At 40.8% G+C, this 25,514-nt stretch overlaps 2 protein-coding genes across 4 annotated transcripts in view; one reads left to right on the top strand and one right to left on the bottom strand.

Moving 5' to 3' along the window:
* Positions 1-1,974: 1,974 nt before the first annotated feature.
* Positions 1,975-10,160, bottom strand: LOC140230990 (telomere repeats-binding bouquet formation protein 2-like). Of its 3 annotated transcripts, none has more exons than XM_072311136.1 (7): positions 10,017-10,160; positions 9,515-9,651; positions 8,320-8,404; positions 7,639-7,778; positions 6,524-6,644; positions 4,719-4,792; positions 1,975-3,456 (listed from the first exon to the last, which is right to left on the bottom strand). In XM_072311136.1, exons 2-7 carry the CDS (start codon positions 9,600-9,602, stop codon positions 3,332-3,334), a joined length of 633 nt encoding a protein of 210 aa, XP_072167237.1. In that variant the 5' UTR covers positions 9,603-9,651; positions 10,017-10,160; the 3' UTR covers positions 1,975-3,331. The 3 variants fall into 3 exon arrangements, with proteins under 3 accessions (XP_072167237.1, XP_072167239.1, XP_072167238.1); XM_072311138.1 differs by having other exon boundaries at positions 9,515-9,610; positions 10,017-10,144; XM_072311137.1 differs by having other exon boundaries at positions 10,045-10,129.
* Positions 10,161-13,681: 3,521 nt separating this feature from the next.
* Positions 13,682-25,514, top strand: part of LOC140230434 (3'-5' RNA helicase YTHDC2-like) — a 54,372-nt gene continuing 42,539 nt past the window's right edge. Inside the window, exons 1-5 of the mRNA XM_072310588.1 lie at positions 13,682-13,788; positions 17,410-17,541; positions 18,045-18,135; positions 19,049-19,257; positions 19,959-20,164. Of these exons, the coding sequence (XP_072166689.1) occupies positions 17,421-17,541; positions 18,045-18,135; positions 19,049-19,257; positions 19,959-20,164 (627 nt within the window). The 5' untranslated portion in view covers positions 13,682-13,788; positions 17,410-17,420. The remainder of the gene's footprint in view (positions 13,789-17,409; positions 17,542-18,044; positions 18,136-19,048; positions 19,258-19,958; positions 20,165-25,514) is intronic.

Raw genomic sequence — 25,514 nt, 5'->3', positions numbered from 1 at the left:
TGACATATTATACTTGAGAGAAATTTGAAAAATGCATCCTTGCTCACTCTTGTAAAATGTTCTTGCATGTAAGTAATCAAGAGTACCAGCTTAATACAGGTATTTTGATATCACATCATCTGATTAAATGCTTATTGTGTAAAACTTTATCAAAGGCACTAAGTCTTCTTTTTAGATTGCTGTAATCTGGGGGAAAAAAATGTTACTATTGCGACTGGTATGCCCCCGCCATATCGCATAATTCTCCCAATAGGTCTGTAGTACATCTTGACAGAGTTAGACAACAGTTTCAGATGAAACTCTTAAAAAAAAAAAACCCCCAAAAAACCCTGAAATGACTTGTTCGAAAGTTTGATGGTGCAACCGAAAATGTGTTGAGTATTTATACATTCCTTGAACTGGATTTTACTTGGATGGCTAAATAGTTTCAGAGAGCAAGGATTTACGAATTTCAGCATTTTCCCTTAACCTCTGACCCTTGCCCTTTGACCCCATGGCCCCACAACTGTCTTCAAATAATTACTAACTGGTAATAGCTAATTTTTATGACAGTACTTTGAGCTATTTTCAAATATGGGGAAAATAGTGACAATTTTAACATTATCGCTAAACCTTTGACCCCATGGCCCAAATCTTTCCATACAGAATCAGTGTGCACGATTAATGCATGTAAATACCTATTTTAAGTGTATACATGCATTGAGTAATTTTCAAGGTATTGAGAAAATAGTGTTATTCAGCATTAGCAAAATGTTAGCATTTTTACCTGACCTTTGACCAGTGACCTTTGACCTCCAGACTCTCTAGAGAATCCATGTCAAACTGTACATGCATATATACTAAGTTTCAAGAAATAACTTGAGCCTTCTCTGAGATATGAAGAAAATAATGAAATTTTAGCATTTTCATTCGATGTTTGACCCCGAAGTCCAAAACTTTCTTTCCAGAATTTTTACCTGGTAATTCATGTATACACCAGTTCTTTAAGAATACTTCTGCAGTTGCAGAGATTTGAGGAGAATAGTGACATTTTATGAATTTGACCTTGACCTTTCACCTTGAACGCGTGCACCCAAAAGCTGATAGGCACAGCTTCATCTACTCATACATACATATGCCAAGTTTCATTTGGATACCTCAAACAGTTCTTAAATTGCACTGTACACAAAATCAATTGCCGATTGAAGGATGGTACGACGGACAGGCGGATGGATGGACAACCTAAAAACATACAATGTAATGCCTCTGGTGACTCTTTGTGGCAGAGGTATAAAAAAAAGAAAGAAAAAAAAATCAATGTTGAACATAAATCTGTGGAATTACTTTCATATGTAATTGTAAGGGAATCATTATGGGAGTTGGCTGCAAGCTTTCTACTTAAAGAAAAATATGAGTAACATGAATACTTTCGTACCAGAGATACAGTATAAGGTTGCAGTTACAAGCTTCCTCTTTTTATTATCCAAACTTAGGAAGCATGTGATACGATTAATACAGAACTTAAATTAACTGCCAAATTTGGATGTCATTTGTTGTTTTACTGTAGTAGCATATGTTAAGATGGATTCTTGTTACTTGTGCAGACCTAAACATGTGTTACAGCTTTCTTTCTTTAGAAACTGAAGTAACAAACATGTATTATTCCAATTTATTAATGCTTTAACATGACAAGATGGGTTCTTTCTCTCTTATGAACTGAGCAGCAAGTCTTAAGTAAATAAATTTATGACTAAAATGCATTATGAAGCATTATGTGCTCTAGACTTGTGTCATTTATCATGTTGATATTATCATACCATTGTCATGATATGAAATGTTGCCCACTTTGATGTTTATGTCATTAAATATGGATTTACTGAAATCAAGTGCCCATTCATTTTCAAGGATAAATTTTGTACTTTCCCTTTAAAATGAAACACACAGTCATATTCACACATGATCACACATTATGAAACAATGAAAGAACATCACATGTAACATAAAGAATAGTTGTATTTAAGTAATGGAAAATCATTGGAGAGCAAAATTGATTGAAGCAGTGTTCACTGAACATACTGATACTGCCATCTCTTGTTACAACTGTGCGGACAGTGTTTACATTATCAGCACCAAACCATACCAATATTATTATACTTGTGTCTCAAGTCAAGGAGACGATCTATCACTCAAACTTATGTTATTGTCACAAGTTGCAGCAGTATTGAATTCAAGTAAATGTATAAGTTCAAGATTAAGATATAATTTCTGTTGGATAGTAATCTGCAGTCATGTGGCATTAAAGGACCACTCTGTTAAAAAAAAAAAAATGATTATTTGAAAACTTCAGCTCATTGGTATTAAGTCACAGTAACAGTGTAACATGTAATTATTTTATCTGAATTGAAGTGAATTGAATGAAATTGAATTGGATTATTGTGCATTACATTAATAACAGCAAATTTTCAAACACCATTTCACATTACCATTCATATACATTGGACATAGGGAAAGACCTATGCTCAGCTGAGTTGAACAAACAACATTTAGATAACTACACTACATGTATACAAATAAGTTAGAAACAGATGGAGATGAGAATGTGAGAGAACCAACAAATAATCACCTTGTGACCTGATATGACATTGGAGTGCAGAGCCATCCTACAAGACTGCTACATTTTTGCTGCTTGCTGGGTCTGTGTATTGGAGATCGTTTGCGTGGTAATGTGCACACACATTATGACTCATTGGGCAACCATCATATGTGCTAATGTGTGGCACACTGTTCATGGTATTTGATGGATCTACATCAATTTCACCATTCTGTCCTTGGAATTTGTAAAGCTAGAGATTCACCATGAACACATTCTAAAGCTGTAGTACTGGCAGTGGAAATGAGATCCAAGATTTCAGGCTCCATGAAAGGCAGTGGTGCCTTAGAATGTCAATTCTATACACAGATTTATTGGTGATAAGCATACTTGTTTAATTAAAGATAAACATTAATGACCACCGAGGCACACATAACTTTTTGCATGCCGAGGTCAGAATGCAGAGGATATAAAAGAAAATACTAAGTAGTTTGCAATGGTTAATTTAGAAGAAAAATGTAATATCAGTGGAATGATTAAGAGTAGGTTGTGAAAATTAGTACAATGTATGACAAATGAATTACATGTATATGCACGGCCACAGTCATAACATTACCTCTGTAATGTGCCTTTGATACTGAAGTGTCTACAGGACACTAAAACCTTATTTCTGCCATGGGTAGGCCTCACCTCCAGCCCCTGATTGGAGTCCCTTGGCAGGAATGTAAATTGGTCATTTATCTGGCATGACTTGAAGTGGGGCTAAGCCTTCAGGGACACAGAAAAGCCATTGACTCCTGGGATGAAATCACAAATTTCACCTTTGCATTTTGGCAAGGAGTCGACATGTGGTATGCTGTCGAAGTCATCTATGGTGAAATTGATATCTGTCAGTGCAAGAACACAGAGATATAAAAAAAAAAAAAGATATATTATATGCCTGAACACAAAGATCCCTGATGTAATACATTCTTTTTGATAGAAAATCCCTGTGTTGGTGTAAAGTGGTCTGTTGGAGTTAGAAATTGGGTTCATTCCAGCAGAAGGCATTGAACTTATTCACATATAATTTACATACATTGTGTATTAGATGACAGTACATAAACGAATGTGCAATAATATCCCAATACAAACTAGAGAAGCACTCTGAGAGCACAGACCTCCGCCAAGCATGCAGCTCATTTCCACTGCTGATCTTGGTGTCCCATAGAGATATCAGTGATTTCCACCCATACATACTTGTAGCATGCGTGCTGAAAGTCGCCCGATTTTCAAATATAGAAGCCTTTTGTTACGTCATAAACTTCCAGCTGCACAGCGCACCTCACCTTGGCAGAAACTAGAACACGTTCTTTAGTGCGCGCATGCAAACCTCAAATACGTGCAGCCTTAACTCCCAAGTTCATTGACCCTATCTGCCAAAATATCTCAAATCCTTCATAAATTCCCCCAAAATTCTCGCATCACTACCAAAATTTAATCATCTGTTACTTGTGTCATTCTCAACCTTTCCTGTAAGTTTCATCCAAACCCATTAACAACTTTCTGAGTTATTTTGCACACAGACAAACAAACAAACCAACAAACCAACGGTAATGAAAACATAATCTCCTCCCTTGGCGGAGGTAACAAACTTAGGTGTACAACATTCTTGCATCATCTCAGGAATTTCAAGGCAGAAGAACAGGAGTGCTGTATGCTGCATTTTGCACCTTACCAAAATTACTATCAGTACTCATAAGTTTGTATGGAAGGTCAAACATTTTCTGCCATTCTTTCAATATTGTAATGAAGAGAGCACGTAGAGAAAATAGTAACCGTTTTCCAGTAAAATCATTTCAAAATTAAGTCATGTTATGTTTTGGACAGTAGCTGGCTAAATGTACATTGAGAGATATGTATTATAGACATGTGTTCAAAAATTCATTCCAAAAAATCTATGGCGAGATCTCATTTTATCCTTGGTTGCTTCCTGGGGTATGCCTGCCTAATTCTGACGCTGTAACTCACAGATAACTTAAAAATCCACAAAGGTGCAATATATCCTATTCAGCCTCTGACACGTTCAACCAGCACTCTTGCAATCATCTTACACTGACAACTAAATTGAAGTTTGAGGAAGCTGAATGAATGCTGATGATGATCAGACCTGACTGCCGCACTTCCAGTCCACCGACAAAAGCTTCACTGTGACCGCAAGAATGATCTTTATCTGTGGCTGACCTAGTGATGAAAAAATATTATCATATATTTGGCATTTAAAATGTACATGGAGTATACATTTTCACATTTCTATGTCATCTTCAATCATCACAGCAAAGCTTTGCAATGGACTCTGCTTTAGATGCATCAGCACTTACTTCGCAAAACTCAGTGTGGACCCTATTTACCCTATCTATTAACTGTTCAAGGATATTTTTGTTATTACATAATCAGGGTTCCCACAGAAATTTGAAAACAGAATTCCATGACTTTTCCATGACATTTCCATGACTAAATTGCTGCTTTCCATGACTTCCTTTCTGGCATGGTTTCCAAAATCAGACACGTTATGATGGCCTCCACCTCCCCCCACAGCCATCCGTTCCACCTATTATCTTACTCCTGACATGTACATCTATTATCATTAGTATATGTCCCGGGAGTTATGTAGAATTTGGGATGTCACAAAACTGGGAAAAATGGAAATCATGAAAACCAATTATAATAGCAGAGTATGATCACAGAGTATGAGAGTTGCGAGACACGACAAACTGGAAAGCTGCCATAGCCAAGAGGTAAATGCAATTCCATGACTTTTCCATGACTTTTCACAAATTTTCCAAATTCCCTGACTTTTCCCCGACTTTCCATGACCACAAATTTTTCCAGGATTTTCCAGGATTTTCCATGACTGTGGGAACCCTGGTAATAATCCTATACTGACCAGTTTTCAAATGCCTGTAAATGCCTGACCTATTTTCTCATCATACATACTGCACAACAGAAGGTGAATGAATGGATATCATTTCACAGTCAATTTCAGTGATAGGCCCCCTTTCTCTTTAATCTGTCAATTTAAATGCAAGTTAATGTGTTACACAAGACTGAGTTGAATGCACTGTAAAGCTGTCAGTTGTTACATCACTATTTGATGATTTGTTGCAATACCTAATATAAAATGAACCGGAAAACAAATAAGCATTTATGAGAAAAATTATGCTTTATCAGATTGGAAATGGAAAAGGTAAAAATGTATTGTTGTTTTTGTTTTGTTGTTGGTCGGTTCTTTTTTCTATCAGAGGGTGATTCTAACATAAATTCCCATATGGATACAGATCACATGGATACAGATGTGTTATACTAGCCACTAGTTGTGTGCAAATATGGGCATTAACCACAAGTTACCTCAAGGGATAATAAAAGCTTGAGGTAATACCATTTAACATTTCAGACTGAAGGAACATGTTTTGGCCACTGACAAAAAGACGGCAATATGCCTTTCCTTTAAAGTACAGTGTATGATCTGACAACTGACCTTGTACTTGCCATCAGTTGCATTTGTTCAGAGATAACAAACTCTAATCATGCTGAATGTTCACATATGATGACGTAAATGGTATCCCAGGATACCAAATAGAAATCAGCCATTTTGTTGAATAATTTTTTTTTTTTTTTTTAAGGATGTACCCTGGGTCCCAAAAAGTGGGAAATTATTTTGGTGGTGGAGCTAGCACGTGCTAGCCACTGCACTGCACTGCACTGAAGCACACGCTATATTGCTAGCACAGCATACCATGCATGCATAGTATCACATGCAGTGGCATGGGAATGACTGTAGACGTACATACAGTGCATGCATTTCTCTGCGGCTGTCCTCAAGTGGACGTGAGGTGGCGCTACGCGTGATGCATCATATATAGGTATATGAATAGAATGTGGCAGTCACATTCTAGAGGAAATAGGATATGATACCTTTTTCCCAGCTGACAGCCCTGTACTGCATTGTCAGTAGTTCTCATTTGATCTTTGCATGTTGGTAGCCCTGAATTGACAGACTGTGTCTTTGACTCCACAAATGCAAGTCTTTGTATGTCTAAAGTAAGCAAAATGGAACATGAAACAAAGTGTGATCTCTATCATGTGCATAGTGCTCATAAAGACTTGGATAAAGGGGATTGTATCATTCCTGATACAGCATGGTAATCACACATCAAAATACACACATGCACACACACACACACACACACACACACACACAAACAAACACAAGAATTTGCAAAATGATAGAGGAAAAATGTTCTGACATCAAAATCCGCTGCTCATTACCACAGGGAAGGGGTGTAGGATTGCAGATTTCAAGTACACACTTTTTGTACATACATGGGGTGAACATTCACATCTGCAGTAGATAACAGCATCGCACAGAATCACCTAAATGCTTTATTACAGTGTATGTGGAGGGTCCAGAACAATAACACTCTAGCTATAGATCATCAGACAGTCATGAATATGAGAGCAATTGAAGGGGGTGGGTTAATTGTGCTGTGACATTATAATTGAGACATGGCAATCACTGCTTTTTATATTGCAGTGCACTCTGCTGTTCAGTAGGGAACATAATTATTTACAAATTCTGGTTACAAAGAAGTAAAGATTCAGGCTGCAACATTGTCCACTCTGTTTTTATTGTTTATTTGTTTGTTGACTTGGCTATAATGGGAGTCCACTGTACCAGCAGCAGCTATCATTCCAAACTCCTTCCCCTCAGGGGAAAAAAAGAAAGAAAAAGAAAAATATGTGTCCACAGAAATCACAGAAACCTGTGAACACACTTTTTTTTCATATTTACAGTCCTAAATTTAGAGTCTCTATTGTGTTGCCACAGCCTTCCTGTTGGACTGAGGCATATTGCTACACTTGAGTGGGTTTGCTACATACCAGTACATTTACTGCTAGGTCAAGTTTGGAGGGATTACTGAATATTGATGAAAAAAGTTTTGCAGTCAATTACGCTACACATTGTAAGTGCCCGGGCATACTGTATAAAGCCTAAAAGGTTAAATCAGAAAGTTGATGTCACATCTCACCCGCAGACATATCAGGAGGCAGCACTATGAATTTCGCTGCAGCTACTTCATGGGCAGTTTGCATTTCCAGGCAAGCATCAATGTAGCTCACATGGAAGATGCTCAAAAACCCAAGCAGAAAGTCCTCACTTTCAAATATCCTGTAAATTGCGCAGTGGAAAGAAAAAAAAAAATTACTGTCAGCATTATGGAGATAATTCTCACATATCACTCTGAAATATTTATTACTTTCTCTTAAATCTTGATATCTTCACAGAAGACCTATTTTTTGTTTTGGTAAAATGCAAAATTTTGTCTTTGGTTCAAATGGGATAACTAGACTGTATCAATGGATACAGAAAAACAAAAATTCTCCAACCTTGGCACTTGCGTTTGACTGTTAATTTTTATTTTACATAAAGCAACCCACATACAAACTGTAACTTGTCATGCATAATTTGAACTCCCTTTAAAAAAAGGGAAAAAAAATGGATGCTCAATGATACAGCCTTTTTTTTTTTTTCATTCAGACACAGAGAGCGAGAGAGAGAGAGAAAAGAAGCAATTATGTTTACCCTCATCAACTGGGTACAGATATAATGTCAATAAGGGAAAAAAACAGTACTGGTTAAAAACAGTCACTTGGCAGCTTGAATGTAAATTGGCATATGAGGAGAAATTCTGATGCAATTTACTTTATACCTCAAAGTATCATGGCAGTTGGCATTGGCTGTGAAAACAAAGTTTGCATCTTTGATAGTAGACACCTCTCTGCCTCCATGTTTAACTGTAATATTGGGAGAGAGAAAACCAAATTGGAAGTGTGTAACAGAGAAAATGAGTATTGGAAGTTGAAAAAAGTCTGTAGACAATCTAGTTACTATACATATCACATTCTTTTTTGCAACATCCTTGCATGCACAAAAAAAAGTGTAGGTTGCCTACCCACCCATGAAGAAACCCTCCATATTAGCACATCATGTCTACCATATTTATGGAAATCTCGATACATAAAAATTATGTGAAATACACATGTAGGCCCTGTGGTATGTGTGCACCCCTCTATATTCATAGCATTGCGCATAAAGAACAAAAATGCACGCATGAGACTATGCACAGTGTTCAGTGGGGATTTAAATATCCAATTACTGGGGGAAAAAACATGATAATAAACAATAGCAACAGCAAAACAATGATACCATATGGATCTAGAACCTAGGCCTACACATTACGTAATAAAATCATAATGCAATTCTTTTGTATTGGCAATGGAGGGTAGGGGTGTCGATTTCACAAAGTACAGCGCCATCGAGTGCAGAGAAAACAACATCCCACGTGTTTGAAGCAGTTAATCTAAAAAGCGTGTAGATCTATTTCAAATCACATTTTTCCAATAGATAGACAGATCTATAAGTTTGTGTGACTGTGAGTACAACTACAATTTCAGGCAAATTGTGTGATATTTTAATTTATAGAAAAATGTTAGGGTGTCGATCTAGACACTCAACCTGTATGAACCATAGACACTGTACTCCCCTGTAGATCTGTTCTATGTTAGTGATATAAGTCTATAAACATTAGAATATAGAGTCTAATCCTAAATTGTCAAGTTACCTGCAGTGTTAGGGCCCTCTGTGTATTTTACACATTTACAGATATTACAGGGAAAGTAACAATGCGGAAACTTCACCTTTTGCTTTGAAGTTGTATGTAAGCAAAAGCCATTTTTATTCATAAATTTACAATTTTTGATGAGAACTTCATCTGCACAAATGGGCATTCCACAACCATATAAATAGATCCTTCTATTCCTAGAACCTAGTCCAGATTGGCATTATATTATAACAAAATAAAATGTGCAAAATTATAGGATTCCAATTCTGGCTTGTAAACTCACTCCATGATATCTTTGTGTCTTGTGAGACGCTGCTTGAGAACCACGCTTTCAAATGTTGGAACACCTGCTCAACATCTGCTGATGTCATGTTGTCTTCTGTTTTGCGAACAAAACGTTAGGTAGACTATATTTCAGTCCTAGAAGTAAAATCATATTGAAAATATTGAAACCCGAAATATGCCGTTAGTATTGTTGTGTAACGAACATTATGGGCTTATTATTTGTTTCACTGTTAAGAACTAACCGTTACATGCCTATCTGGGTTCGCAATAACAAAACTTTAGTCTAACAACGTCAACGGTTAGGTCTGTCAACTGTCGACATGCATAATGTATAGAAAAGGTCTTAATACGACATCACAAAGGAATTCAATTTCAAGAATTAGCCTAACGTTTAGGGGAAGTATCCAATGAAGATTTTTCTTTCAAAGTTCAGTCTCCTGCTCGTCGAAAAACTAACCTCAAATCCAAAGCCTTTGGAAAGAATATGTTCTAGCACTAACCTCAACAGGTTTCATACTTGATGCTTACAATTTCCTTTCCTCTAAAATATCGATACGCTGCAGCTGCTCTCGCCCTGTTGGTGATGCCATACAGCAGCTCCGGCATACAGCCGACACAAAGTACAAAATCAAATGGGCAGTACTTCCACTGCACTTTTTGCATGCATATTTCACTCGGTGGTTATGGTGTATCTGACTACTAGTACGTGCGTGCGCGCGCCAGACTACTACACCATACCATACCACGACACACGGCTCCTACATACAATTGTACAACACACTAAACTGTTACTACTACTACTAGTATTGACCGATTCTGTGACGCGCTATGTGTATTTTTGGCATGGGCAGCGGGAGCGCCATTAATACTGCGGTGTCTCAGCCGACCCCCCCTTCCCACTCCCCACCCCTCTCACGCGCGCTTAATGAGAAACTGATACATGGTTGTTTTAGCCAATGGGCGTCTCGTACTGAGTGCGCGAATGCTTGCTTGGTGCGCGAACCTTTGTTACAAGTGCGCGATAAACATGTTGCCCTTGGGGTGGGGGAGAGCAGGGGGGGGGGGGGTCGGCTGAGACACCGCAATTTGAGCTACCGGCTGGCTGCGCCCAGTGCCATAAAATGTCTGCTGCCCTCAACGAACCCGAATCGGTCAATAGTAGGTGTACGATAGTTCGCGAACGTGGTTCGCTTTTTACATAACTTCCTGACGAACCGATCAATTCAAGTGCTGATCCAAAACACAAATTCTAGTCCCCAAACCATCAGTAATGGCCTTCCACAAGGAAGTATACTCAGTCCCCTTCTTTTCAACCTCATGATGTATGATATACCCACTGATCCCGCTGTAAATATGTCAATGTACGCTGATGACTGCGTACTCTGGAAATCAGGGAAAAATGTAAAGTTCATTGGCAAAAAAATCAATGAATATCTTGGAAAATTGAACTCCTGGTTCAACGAATGGGGCTTCAGATTATCCGACAGAAAGACAACCCCAGTAATTTTCACAAACTCTATTAAACTTGAAAAACCGGAGATAAAAATAAATGATAATGTAGTGAAATATCAACAAAGTCAGAAATTTTTAGGTCTCACTTTTGATCAAAAATTAACATGGAATACACACATAAATGATGTTGTTGATCGTTGTAAACCCAAAATAAATATTTTAAAGAGTCTGGCGGGTACCACATGGGGTAACTTTTCTAAAACCCTTCTTATGGTGTACAGAGCACTGATCAGGTCTCTTCTCGACTATGGATGTGAAGCTTATGAGTCCGCCTCAGAAAGCTCAAAAAAACCACTGGATTCCATCCAATATCAGGCTCTTCGAGTATGTGCTGGTGCAGCTCCCGCCACATCTCTAGAATCCCTTCAAGTAGAAATGGGAGAACTCCCCTTAGGCATCAGAAGAAAGATGCTGACTACAAAATACCATGCGTCTTTGACGAGAATCGCAAACCATCCGGTATCACAAAGCACAAAAAACTGCTGGCAATACGAGTATATGAAAGAGAAAAAATCACGTAAACCTTTCGGACTTAGAATTCAAAGCGCAAATATCACAACAAAACTCGAACCTCTCACTCCCCCAGAAATTCCCTTCTGGCACTTAAGCGAAATCAAAATCTCCTTAGAGCTAACTGAGTGGCTCAATAAAGACGACAACCCCTTAATTCAAAAACAATGGGGCCTAGAACTGATCAATTCCAAATGGAAACATCAACTTCACATATTTACTGATGGATCCAAATTGCCAAATGAAGGCAATTCAGCTGCCGCCTTTTACGTGCCATCACTTCGTTATTCCCAATGCAAAAGATTACGTGATCACACATCTTCATATCGAGCAGAACTATCTGCAATCATCCTCGCCCTAAACTGGCTTGAGCAATTAGACCTCCACACAGGAGCTGTCATATTCAGCGATTCGCTGAGCTCACTTAAAGCCATCAAATCACAACCGTACGACGACAACTTCATCACTGAAATCAGGACAATTGTCACTCATCTAGAATATAAAGGCACGGATATCTCACTCGAATGGATTCCGTCACACTGTGGAATTCACGGCAATGAAGCCGCTGATTCCCGAGCTAAAGAAGCCTTGACGAAACCTATCGAAATCTACAATGACCTTAGTTTTTCAGAGATAAAGTCAGTCCTCGTAACTAAGTATAAAACAGAATGGCAAAGTAAGTGGAACAACTCAACCTCCTTTCTAAAAACCATCCAATCATCTGTAAATTTTCAGCCGTTCACATGTCATCTTTCCAGACAACATGAAATGATTATACACAGGTTGAGAATGGGCTGTCTCGGCCTTAACTATGATTTAGCAAAAATAGCAAAACACCCCACAGGAAACTGCCCCTATTGCCCCACTCCTGAAACAGTTAAACATTTTCTAATAGAATGCCCGAAATATACAATAGAAAGAGCCATGTTAATGGCAGAAACCAACACAAATCGTGACTCTGATATCATTAAACTTTTAGCGTCTCAAAATCGAAATATTCAAAATTCCATAATCACATTTGTGTACAGGACAAATCGTTTGAGTCAAGGATAAGTTTGACGAACCTTAAAGATTATAATGTAGTATTTTTATAACGAAGTGTAAAGTAGAAAATTTATTTTGTAAAATTTGTAAAACAGTGAATTATTGATATTATGTGAATGTGTATTTGTATGATCTCAGATGTATACATGAGTAGGTACGTATGTGTATATAGGCATATACACACGTGCATATTATATTATATGCCGCAGTATGTTAAGTATTACTGTATCAGTATTTGGAAGATTAGTGTAGATGTTTTATTATATACATTAAAATATGTTGAAGGTATAGGCCTACCACCAGTGCACCTATCTTCATCATTTGCACCCTTGATTCTGCCCACAAATGTTCGCTACATATTTACTTTAAAAAAAAAAGATAAATAAAATGAATATATTTGGATTTGGATTATATCGGAATATTGCTCTCCACACGCTCAGGCATGACGGTCGCCACCATCTTTCTCGAGTTACCTAGGGCGCACGCCTGAGAAGCCTGCGAAACGCACTTCGCCGGGTTGGTAAGACAGAACCGAGGGTGGCAACGTGGCCGTCTTGACTGAGCGAGGATAACAATAAAATTTTTATAATTAAAACAAAAATATGGTTGGAAATAAAACAAATATATTATGAAAGAATTTGAATTTGTTAAGAAATATTGATAATTAATCTATAGGGAAATATATATATTATATAGTCTGGCAAAAATAGTCAAAATTATGACTGATTGCCATTAAACCTAAAACAACAACAACAACAACAACGCGATCAACACACGTACCTGTCGTCTGCTCAACAACCAATTCTCACAAATGTCTCACGAAAAACGTTTAACCATAAGAGTTCCGTAAGATCTGTAATATTAGTTTTCACCAAATAGAACTCTGACGATCAATTTCTAAAGATTGAAACCGGAAATAGCAATCTAGGTTAAGCATTTCGCGGATATATCGAAGCACCATTTCGGCTGTTAGCTTTTATCCAAAGAGATTTTACAAGTCCTACATTTTGAAGAGAGCGCGCGCTCGACACACAAGTGCGTTCATTGGTGGACGGAACTTCTTGCTAGTGAGTTCCAGTGGCACTGCCACTGGTGAGTTCGAGTGAGAAGGAATCCCTCGTCTGGCTTGCAGTGCCTCGATCTTCTTCGGCGCGGCCCGGCCCCACACATTCAAATACGTGTATGCCCGAGGCTGGCCGTTTCACAGTAAGTTGACAGCTCTGCGGTAGTGTCTTAAATATCATTATTAGCAAAAAGAACTAGAATAACGAGCCCATCGGGCCATGGTTGGTACAGCCTAGTATTCTTTGATACACTGAAACTGATAAATGATTCATAACCTTGTAGACTCTATGTTTCTATCATGTTTACGTTTGAAAGATAATTTACTGTGAACGTTTATACTGTGTTAAAAATAAGATAAATTTAGGGTGCATAAGTGTTAAATTTACCTCTTCTTAAAATTCACAGTAAACAGGGCGCTAAGACCAGTAAAGATTCACAAAAAGTTTCTGATCTTCATGACCTCTTGCCAAACTAGATTTCAAGCTGGAAATTAGCAGGCGAGTTATAAGACGCGGTCCTTATTTTGGACCACTGTTTACCAGTTGTTGCACACTGAATCATTCATAGTGAATGGTGAACATGGCATGGTGAATAGCCAAGGCTGAGGGTCTGTAGGACTCTAGACTCAGTGAGTCAGTCTAACAAGGACTGCTAGATCTAGTCATTTTTTTTTTGTGCAAGTGAAGTTGATCGTGATGTTCGATCAGTCAACAGCAGCCAGATTAGTAGTGATGAGCTCACAGAGATATTTACATACCGGTAATAAATACTGTCAGCCTTGCTGCCAGACAGCGCTAGCCTAACTATACACAGCCCAGTCGCCGCTGTACATACGTAGCGCGACAGGGCTGTACCAACGAAGCTCCAAACACGAAGAGGGTCCAACGATAGCATGCGATCGGATTGAATTTTGATACTTTAGATCATTTTTTTGTCACTTCAAACTCATCTGACGAACAAAATGATAATGAGACTTCATATCTATGCTATGAATATTGAAATTTAGATTTGATAACTTACCTAAAATGATGGTTATATGCAGCATGTGTGAACGGTTCACGAACGGTACATCGTCTTTCACGCCAGGCCATTTCCAATATCCGGGAGGTCACATGATCTGAATGCCCTTTCAAAAGGTCGCGCTGTCGACCGTGCTGCTACACCAACACTCAAGCAGCGCATCGCACGCACGCAAAAGATTTCCGCCGCAGAGATCAAGGCGCCATTTTGAATTCTGCAACGATGAACCCGGACGGTGTTAGGGAATCCGCCAGAAAGTATCATTTTTTTGGTTCCACGGACTTATCACGAGGGCTCTCAATGGACTTACGAACCTTCTGTAATACAAGCATGCACTTAAGGTGAGTAACGTTTGGTAACATGTACATTGTTTATAAAGAACGTATAAATTTTCATAAGTTTTGTAGTTGTGTTGTGGTTCCCCACTTTGTAGGTGCCCGCTCGTTGGTCAGACGCTGTATTCGCGTAGCGTATTAACAGCGTCTGGTCGGGCTAGCGCTAGCCATGATTGGTACAGCTATGAATGATTTTTATGCATGATAATGTTGATGCGTGCAAATGAATGGAGTATTAATACAGCGCATACAAATCGTGTGTGTACCGATCAAGGACATGCTGTACCAAACATGGCACCAAAGAAGGTGACATAAAAACCCATTGTTTTTTTGCAAAATGTTTATATAATTTTTATATCTTAGAGGGATATCTGTGCATTTAGAATGTCATTATATTGATACACAGTGTTCAAAAAGATACACTCTTAAAAGTCTTCTATTTTGGAACTATAGCACGAAAACCGTTAAGTGTACCAAACTTGGGCACGTTACTCTAATTTATTTTATGTACAATAGTCTCTGTTGGTTGGTATGGTTGGGGCACCACCTATCGACAGGGCACCTGCCCATCGGCACCCTGCGTATCATGGCTGTTTGCGTATAGAACGAAAAAGTACGTGCGGGATTAAGTGTCATTAGCTATAAAAACAATAAAAACGAAGAAACGAAAATCAAACTCAAACAAACCAAGCTAAAAATTACACATCCGCTCAGTAACGACGCATGGCTGTGAAATTCACGTGTATTACCTATGGCCTGTGAAATTCACGTGTATTACCTATGCTGTGAAATTCACGTGTTTACCTATGGAGGGGAGGGGGTGCCGATCGCAAGGTTCCCTTTTTAGCTGCGCGAAGAAAACGGAACGCACGCACTAAAATTGCGCTATTTTAAAACGGAGATTCATAATCAACGAGACGGTCACGATATTCAAAACTGCAGTATTTATGGCATATTTGAGGTAAGAATTAGGCGGATTTGTATCATATTTTTCGAATAAACAAGCTACAGATCCTTAGGGTGACGATACGTGGTACCCCCAACCCTACAATGTACAGGGCTGCCAACCTTGAGTGAGAGTTTGGCGTGAGACACTGCGAGGGAGCGGAGCGACCTCCTGGCTAGCGCCTGGCGGCCTGCTGTGCGGCCGTACATACTACGTACACAGTCAGTTTATGTAAAGCGATGTAAAGCACACGTCATAGCCATACATGTACTGTAATTTGCCAAAAGTACAAGCTACGCTCACGTGGTATAGGTAGAAACCAATCGTAATCCAATAGCTCGTCTTAGCGAACCGAAAACGATTATTATTGGTTAAGCTTTACACCCGCGCAGGAAAGTCTCGAAATTTTGGGCTTGGGCATATCGATATTCGGAATATCAGAGAATTTAGAGATATATTTATTTTTGTAGTCATGTACATTACATTTTGGGGGTTTAGCGTGAGATTTCGTTTATCAGAGTGAGACAGTCAAAATTGGTTGAATTGCGCGAGTCTCATGCTCAATGCGTGAGAGTTGGCAGCCCTGCAATGTAACATGTACATTGTACATGACATCGAAAAGTTGGTCAGCGACTTGAAAGAAGGTTGTTGTTACCGGTAATTCGTGCTGTAGGCCTTGATATAAAACGAGCATTGAATTAAGTTTGTTTGCTACCTACAAGGTAAGTCCTAAGAAACCAAGCATTGTAGACTGTAATTTGTATTTGTTAAATCAAGACAAGTTATGAACAGACAATTCTTAATTTTTCTAAATTGACTCATTTCTTCCACATCTGCCCATGAACCAATACTGTGTAATTGTATCATTTAAATATCATTATGTATCACTACTATTCTATATTGATAGAGACTATCTAGGTCTAGAAAAAAAAATTTACTGAAAAAGATCGGTCTGTATCTGGTCGTCGGCGATATGTTCCACGGAGACTGCATCTGGCTTCACGGATCCCCTCCTATATCTCTGGAGGAGAGTGATAAAATTTTTTTTAAAAAGATAAAAGACTCCTCCAGACAGACGGGTCTTTCTGTCTAGAAAAGAAAAAGATTTTAAAAAAATGATTTCCTGGCATAGTTGTCTACTTCTCACACACACACACACACTGTTGATTTCAAAGGCTAAGTTACAGTGTACATTCTAAGAAATCTGCTTGGAATGGGTACAATATAAATCTTACATACTGGAGCTAGCAAGGTAAATTGAGAAATATAGCCGTAATGTGTGATGATGTGTAATTCATCCCCGTCCTTTATTTAACATAATGGATCTAGTGAGTGAGGTACATGTAATGAGAATTGTAGTGTGCTTGCATGGGAATTTTTGTATCGGCCTTCTTTCCCTGTGCTTGTATTACTTGTCTGTCTAACTTTGTTCTGTTTCATCATTGTCTCTTTCTATCTTAGGTAACAATAACATGGCAGACAGAGGAAGAAATAAGTCAAGGAGAGTCAAGAAGGAAATATGTGTAGGAGAGGAATTCAAAATTTCTGTGGACATTGCCATACAGGAATTTAGGTATAATGAGGCCGAAACAGGTATGCTCTTATCAGATTTTTCTGTGATGTTTCATGTCTTGGGAGAATAATGTCCATGTTGCCATTCAGAATTGTTTATGTACCGGGTATTTACAGTGATATGCGAATTGTACAGTTTTATGTGTTCGTGGGCTCTTGATTTTGTGTAGTGATGAGATCCGTCAGACTTTGCACTTTGCAGAATTAATACTGTACCTTTAGTTATCATATCAAATGATATCTGTGTGAATGTGTTCAACAAAACAGGTGCAGTCAGAGTTTATCTATTTGAAACATGACAGGAAACATGTTAAAAATGTTAATTTGCAGTAATTTCATCATATTACCCTGCTTGCATTGGCATTAAGTACCATCTCATCCTTGTATATTATCATATATTGTTTGTTGCTTTTGCACAAGGAGGAAACATAGCTTATCAGTAATGAGACACAAGTATTCAAAGTTTACCTTGCATTGTGGTGGACAGGATATCCTGAGTAGTGGATGTGTTTGCTTTTGTGTAGTATTGGAATTTCCAGCATCGTTCAGCAACACAGAGAGAGCGTACATACACCGTTTGGCAACCACAGCTGGGCTGAAGTCGAAAAGCAAGGGGTGAGTGTTATCATCCTGTGCAGTAAGTACAAAACTCATTTGTCAGCAGTTTACTAATTCAAGGTAAAGTTCTTCACCTTTGTGGATCGTATCTGAAGTAGCAGAATATTATCGTGTTAACAGCAGTAGAAATTGTCTTCAAACGTTCTTCTTGATATCTTCATGGAACACATTTTAACTTGGGACACACACTGAGTCGCAGTTTACTTTTCAACAAATCAAAGAAAAAGTCTTGTTATATTTCTTTTTATCTAAACAAGGTATATGAATAAAGAAGTCTCTCATCACTTTTATGATATCTGCGGTTTCCAAACCTAGTGCGTCTACTTGATTCTGGTTTGACATTTGGCAGTTTCCTTCAGAGACAATAAAAATTTTTTAGTTGATGTCAGCCTTTCTGTTCACATGCGCTTTATGTGAGTGAAAATTTTCTGTTTATACCAAGATAACATACCCTTACAGTTACAATATATGTTTGATTCACTATCATGTGGTATTTCAGACATGTATGTGCTTGAGCAATAACTCGCAATCCCCTTTCCCAGTCTGCTGTGCAAACATACAGCCTGCAGGAACTCACTAGTAGGACATGGAAATGACTTGCTGGCTTTCATGGCACTGTGAGATCCACATAACCAACAGCTACAGGAAGTGTTTGATGTCATGTAAACCCAACCTTACAAGATTTCATGCTGTCAAATTCATGCATTGAATGCTTTCAATAAGTAACATATCCACAAGGAATGAAAAGTCAAATGATATTTAAGGAGTTTTCAGCTGTAGTATTGTGTGTATGTTTTAGTGTCCACAGTGGAAATAATACATCTTCAAAACAACTGGAGATTGAAATCTCTCAGAATTTCATGTAGGTTTGAACAGCCTGTCTTTCTTAATTTACCTTCATGTGCTGCAGCAAGGGATCAAATCGCTACTTGACCCTCACCAAGAAAGCAATCAACAAGATTGATGGGGATGGGGATGATGATGGCTCTTCCACGTTCCAGATGGCTCCCACAACCTGCAATGAGTTGCAGGGATTGCTGCAACAATTTCCAGTCACTGCCAAGGAACGGCAGGAGTTGCAACCCAAGACAGAACGTAGGAGGTTTGGGCCAAGTGATGGTGAGTAAGCTACAATTAGTGTAAAAGCTGGCTAAGTGTTTGCAAGAATAACACAGACCTCTCTAGTTTTGTGCACAAGTAACGCAAATGGCTAAATCTTATGGTTTGTGAATGAATACATTACAGTGGCTGTACACATCATTATTGGCTACACCAGCACTTATGAATGAGCAATGAAATATCATCTCCCCTCCCTTAAAGTTACATGAAATTTGATTAAGTTCTTTTGCCACTTTACTTTTTGCCACAAGGAACTTTCTCTGACCATGATTTCTTTATTGTTGTCTGTCCTCATGATCTCTAAAATGTAAAGTTAAAATGATTAAGTCTATTATATTCTGGTGAATAGGTAATAGGGGTAAAGGAGAGATAACTAATACATACTAAAGTTGCAATTTTTACTATTTACTATTTACCTGAATGTTCCACCCCATTGAAAAATTTCTCCCTCTGTTATATGTGTTATTGTTATTAAACGTAAGTGAAATCTGGATATTCCCAATCCCATATTGAAATTCTCCTCTCTCAGTCGAAGCCATCACTTCACTAAAATTGATTTTGTAAATGACAACCAGTTCTTTGTCTTGAAAAGAAAATGTTGACAGAATTGTTAAAAATGCATAGGTTTTATGACATGTAAATGCAAATTAATTGCAGCATAGAGATAAAATTGCACTTTGATGTCATCATTAACTTTGAAGTCAATCCAGCCCGTGAGATGAACAAGGCAACCGGGCGACTAAACAGCAGTCTTCCTCAAGTCCCGGGGAGAAGGAATCGTTCGGACCTGGACAGTTTCCGCCAGACACTGCCAGTCTCTGCGATGCGAAATGAGGTGTTGACTGCAGTGAATAACAACCGTGTGGTGCTGATTGCTGGGGACACTGGCTCTGGGAAAACTACCCAGGTAAATTTAGCATAGCATCAGTAAACAGTGAACCAATGAGAAACTATGGTGGTGTGTTTCATTGCCTGCCCAACGAGAAAGAAGGAATTATAAAAGGACAGAATATCTTGCAAAGGATATAGAATATTTTGACATGCACAAATATGGCAGCATCATTTGTTTAGAACCCTATTTCCTAGCATACAGTTGAGATGATGAACATGCTTGAAATTAAGCTTCAAGAGAGTGAAGTCATGAACTTCTTACATTCAGGTGACTCATGAAATCTAGCACAAGGAACCATTGTCTATTCAGATATGCAATATAGTGATTTTCCCTTTAGGCTAGGGGCAATCCTTCAATGTAGGACAATCAGACATTTTCATGTTTCAGAGTAAAATTTGATTTCTGTTCGTCCACAATCCCAAACAAGTCAAGTAAAGTAAGAATCTTTTTACTACAAAATACCAGCATTCCATATGAAGGGTATCAGCTACTGAATAGCAATGGTTCATCAATTCGTACAGTGAATACTTTTAGATCCAGATAGAAGCATCATGAATTTTTCTCTATTGTGCACACAACATCATTGTCATCACTCAACTGTGCCATGTTGTCCACTCTGCTGTATGACAGTGTTGTAAAATGGCCGATATTGCCTACTCACCTATGGTATGGGCCGGTCTGGTGTCAGCCTGGAGGTGAGTTGGCGGTCAGTAGTTAGCTGGGGGTTGTCTCTCTATCTTGCGGTTGTCCGTCGGTCTGCTCGGGAATACCGTCCGGGCGTCCCTTGACACCTCGGCGGGGTCATTCATCCGTGGCCAATAGTCTGCTAATACTCAGTATACGGGCACGTACGCGCGCCCGCGCGTGGGGGTACATTAACTTGTATATCTCCCTACTACATTATTATATCTCACTTCACACCCCCCGGCCAACAAAGCTACAACCCACTTTTTCCAGCTCTAAAAAAAAGATCCCTCCAATGTATTTGATATAATCTCCCGAATTTTCGGAAAGATCCTTCCATTCTAACCTCCAATATCTCAACATTACAGCATTTTATATCCTTTACTCAAAAACCTTTCGATATATAACTGCAGTATCGTCCGATTTCTTTATAAAGAGACCCATATAAACATACATGTATATCCACCTGAGTTCAATAATACTCGTTACAAATTGCAATTTCCGCATTGGTATATTTAAACTATACCCCAACCTAACCTGCATTTACATGCAGTATAATTCTCAAATTCAAATTGCCGGGGTTATATAATATATATTCCCCGCGGCGTTCATCCGGAGCCCATAACTTATCAACAGTTATGGCAACATCCCAAACTGTCACCAGTGACTTTCACTAATACTGTAACCAAATTTGTAATTCAATATCCCCACCGTAAAGGCTGACAATTTCCATATCTGCCCTTAGTCGTCTAGGGGGGCGTCCGCAGGACCGACCGTGAAGTGACCTTCCACTTTGGAATGTATTCTCTGGACAATCCGGCTCAGTACGTCGAGCAGACTTCTCAGCCTGAAAACAGACCTAGTCCCCTCAAATACATGAAAGGGCTTCCGGCTAAGCCCACACGAAGCCCACAACCCAGAGACCCTTGGGAGATATGTTCCGAAAATGATATATGGTGTCAGCCTACGCCTCCAACCGACCATGACGGGTGCCCGTGAAAATATGCATCCCACTCCCAACAAAAATCTATAATTTACTTATTATTATCCCTTCGCTGCAACAACACAGCAGATGATTATCATTGTTTCTAAAACTAACCCTTCCCTTTCTTAACCTTAACATAAAAAAGGGTAACTTTCCCTTTCTCTTATAACATTATAATTTCATTTTACAATTTTCACGGGTGACTTTCCCTTAAAATACATTACAGATCATTAAACTAATACTACTAGTACCCATACAAACGCTGGGCATTGGCAGTTGTCACTGCCATCAGCCGGGCCAGAGGGAGACCCCGGATGTCGGCCACCAGCCTGCCCACATCACCCAGGAAGCGTGGCATATTGTAACGCATACCTGGGTGAGGGGCGAGGTGGGGCGCATCAGTTTCCAGAAGGAGACGATCTAGGGGGATCTCCCTCACTGCCGTCCGCTGGGGATCTGCCAGGGACCGGACAAGCGCCGACACCCCAAAATAGCAGTGGGGGAATCGGGCCGTCCAGGCCCTGACCTGGAGGCTATCTCCACTAAAAGAGTGGAGGTGGATCCGTTGATCCCCAGGGCAGCTCCGCTGGATAAGGCGCCGGCTGATGGCATGGACGCCCGTCTGGTCACCTACACCCCGGAGGTGGAGGATCAGAATCCTGCCCCTCGTACCTAGATCAAGGAGGGCCCTAAGCAGGTTCTCCTGCTCTGGCCACTGCCGGGGGGGCACGGTGAAGTCTAGCCCGACTTCACTAAGCCCGATTACCTGGGGGTGACTTAGATGGTGCAGGAGTGCCCGCCAATGTTGGTCGGTGAATGTGGAGGCCTTTTTGGGGTGGATCCCCAAGGCGAGCTTCCAGGCATTGCCCCCGTCCTGGGCCGCCACCACCCGGTCCACGAAGTCGGGGTCGAGGTAAGTCTCGGGGTCGCAGTAATTGAGTACCCCCCCGACCAAGTGCACCGGGTGGACGGGGTCCCTGCCGGGGTTCGGTTGACTCCACATGTGGTTGCATAACCTATCCGGATGGAAATGAGAGTCGAAACCCGGCAGGGGCTCAGGAGCGGGGACCAGCCTCAGCAGGCCCCGGCCCCGACCCATGGCTGGAGCTGGCGTCATCCTGATGACTGCTTCCAGCCCTTGGGCGGAGCCTCTACCCCGGGCCATCCCCGCCCATGCCCGAGCCACAGCTTGGGAGGGCTGGGGGGCCGGGGCTTGGGGCCCACTGGACCTCGCCTTGAGGCGTCGTGCTCTCCTCCTGTGTGTTCGCCTCCTCGCCCCCGTGGGAGGTACCGCCAGGGGTGGAGGTGAAGGAGGAAGGGGTGGAGGGGGTGGAGGAGGTGGAGGAGGTGGAGGAGGTCCTGCCTCTACGAGTCCCCCTGTGTCCTGCGGCTCCCCTCCCGGCTCTTCCGCGTCAAACACACGTAAGTCTTCCATGACTTCAAGTAGATCGTCCATGGTGATGACCTGCAAGATGAAATGGTACATAAGCATAGCCTACATTCGTATAAAAGCGCTATTTCTTCTGCTTACAGAAGGGGCAAAAATACTTGTCTATGTTCATGCTGTCTGCCTCCGTGATACGGACGCAGGCACCATGGAACCATTCATCGCAGCCGTCACACTGGATCATAAGGGAACCATCATCCGGCTTCCTGCAGAAGCAGTACAGGTCTTTCCCAAAGTTACTTTTGGGGATCTCACTGAGATCTGTACACCCCTTGAGTCTATCGTGGTTCACAGTAAACACCTTGTTCCTGTATATGACTCGATATAAATAGGGAGTGTACCTTTTGTGGATTACGGCAGGACCCTTCCATGGGGATAGTAACTTCTTGCACTTTCCCTTGGGGGTACCTGAATCCAACAAGTAGACCCTGTCTCCCTCCCGAAACTGGCGTAGATGTGTTTTTACATCATAGTCCCTCTTCATCCGTCTCTGTGTCGACTGGAGTGTAGTTCGGGCAGTGTCATGTGCCCGACGAATATTCTCCGCCAGTGTAGATGAATATTCGTCCAGTGATCCGACTGGGACGGATGGGGGAAGGGGGAAGACTAGTTCTGCGGGCTGGTTGGTTTCCCGACCTAGCATCAGCTGGTTTGGTGTGAATCCGGTGCTGCGATTCACAGTGGAACGGATGGCCCCTGCTATTTGAGCAAGATACTGGTCCCACTGGCGTTGGGACTTATCAATATAGCAGCGTACTGCATCCATCAAGGTTCGGTTGAATCTTTCAACCTGCCCGTTGGCTGATGGCCTGTAGGGAGTTGTCCTTGCCTTGTGGATGTGTAACAGCTTGCACATATTGGTGAACAGCTTGCTCTCGAAGTTTCTGCCCTGGTCAGTGAAGATCTGGAAGGGGTACTCAAACCGACAGAAAAATTCATTGACTGCGGCCTGGGCTGTGACTTCAGCTGTCTGCGAGGGCAGGGGGACGCATTCTACCCATTTGGTGAACTGGTCCACCATCATGAGAATGTACTCATTGCCCTGTGTGGTTTTGGGCAGTGGGCCAATAAAGTCCAGGTGTACTAGCTCCATGGGGGCTCCCGCATGATAGTTTATCAAGGGGTGCCTCCCATACCTGACCGTTTTCTTGTTCCGGTTACAGGTGGTACACCTCTTGATATACTCCTGAATGTCACGTGACATGCCATACCAGAAGTATTTGGACTTTAGTTTGCTTTTTGTTCGAGTCACGCCTGCATGTGCTGCGGAGGGCAGGTCGTGATTTACTTTCATCACCTCCTGCTGCAATGATTTTGGCACCACTAGCACAGACTCGTCATCGTCCTGTTTTTGAATGATGCCGTCCTTTAAGAAAAACATGTCTCGGTTGATCCAAAGGAATTTGCTGGCGGGCTCCAACAAGAGAATTGTGCCCTCGTCCGGCTCTTCCTTACTGACTAACCACCTACGTAGAAGGGACAGTTGGGCGTCTGCCTCCTGCTCTTTTTGTAGGGAGTCTGTTGAGTCTAAGTCGACTGGGCGACTGGGGGTGGTTTCGTCAGCTGCCACTCCATTAATGGACAGAGAGGGGGAACCTTCCTGACAATCTATGTCTAAATGGGTGATTAAGAGGTTCCCTTCTACACTCTGATCCACTGTGATCTCCGAGATGTTATTTCTTTGTGCTAGTGGAACAGCGTCATCTATGACATCGGCAAAAAGGGACCAGTTGTTATGTGCCTTTCTGCAATATGAACATCCACCACAGGGTAGATCATCGGGCTCCATGCCTAGGCGATAATTCTCACAGAGAAAATCACCCTGGGGCATGCGCGATAATGCGTCTGCATTCTGATGCTTCGTACCGGGTCGATGTTCAACCTTCATGTCATATTGGCTAAGTTCTTCAAGCCAACGGGCCAATTGACCTTGTGGCTCCTTGAAGTTCATCAACCATGTCAAGCTCCCATGGTCAGTGCGGATTGTGAAGTGTTTACCCAACAAGTAGTGTCTGTACTGACGTGTAAACCTCACGACCGCGAGCAGTTCACGCCTAGTGACGCAGTAGCGTCGCTGCTCCGGGGACAGGGAGCAACTGCCATAAGCAATCACTCTCTCTTGTCCCTCCTGGACCTGAATGAGTTCAGCACCTATAGCTGTACCAGATGCATCGGTATCCAGGATGAAGGGGTCTACAGAGTTGGGCAGTGCAAGGACAGGGGCAGTGGTCAGTAGTTCTTTTACCTGA

Source organism: Diadema setosum, chromosome 7 (assembly GCF_964275005.1).
Source record: "Diadema setosum chromosome 7, eeDiaSeto1, whole genome shotgun sequence".
Taxonomy (NCBI): Eukaryota; Metazoa; Echinodermata; class Echinoidea; order Diadematoida; family Diadematidae; genus Diadema; species Diadema setosum.
This window is presented reverse-complemented; position numbering and strand designations above follow the sequence as displayed.

Excerpts from the sequence above, each read along its gene's own strand:
- LOC140230990 (XM_072311136.1), bottom strand. The coding sequence starts at position 9,602 with ATGACATCAGCAGATGTTGAGCAGGTGTTCCAACATTTGAAAGCGTGG. Across the intron at positions 7,779-8,319 it reads AACTGCCATGATACTTTGAG|GATATTTGAAAGTGAGGACT; the intron begins GTATAAAGTAAA and ends CGCAATTTACAG. Across the intron at positions 4,793-6,523 it reads GGCTGTCAGCTGGGAAAAAG|GTCAGCCACAGATAAAGATC; the intron begins GTATCATATCCT and ends TTTCATCACTAG.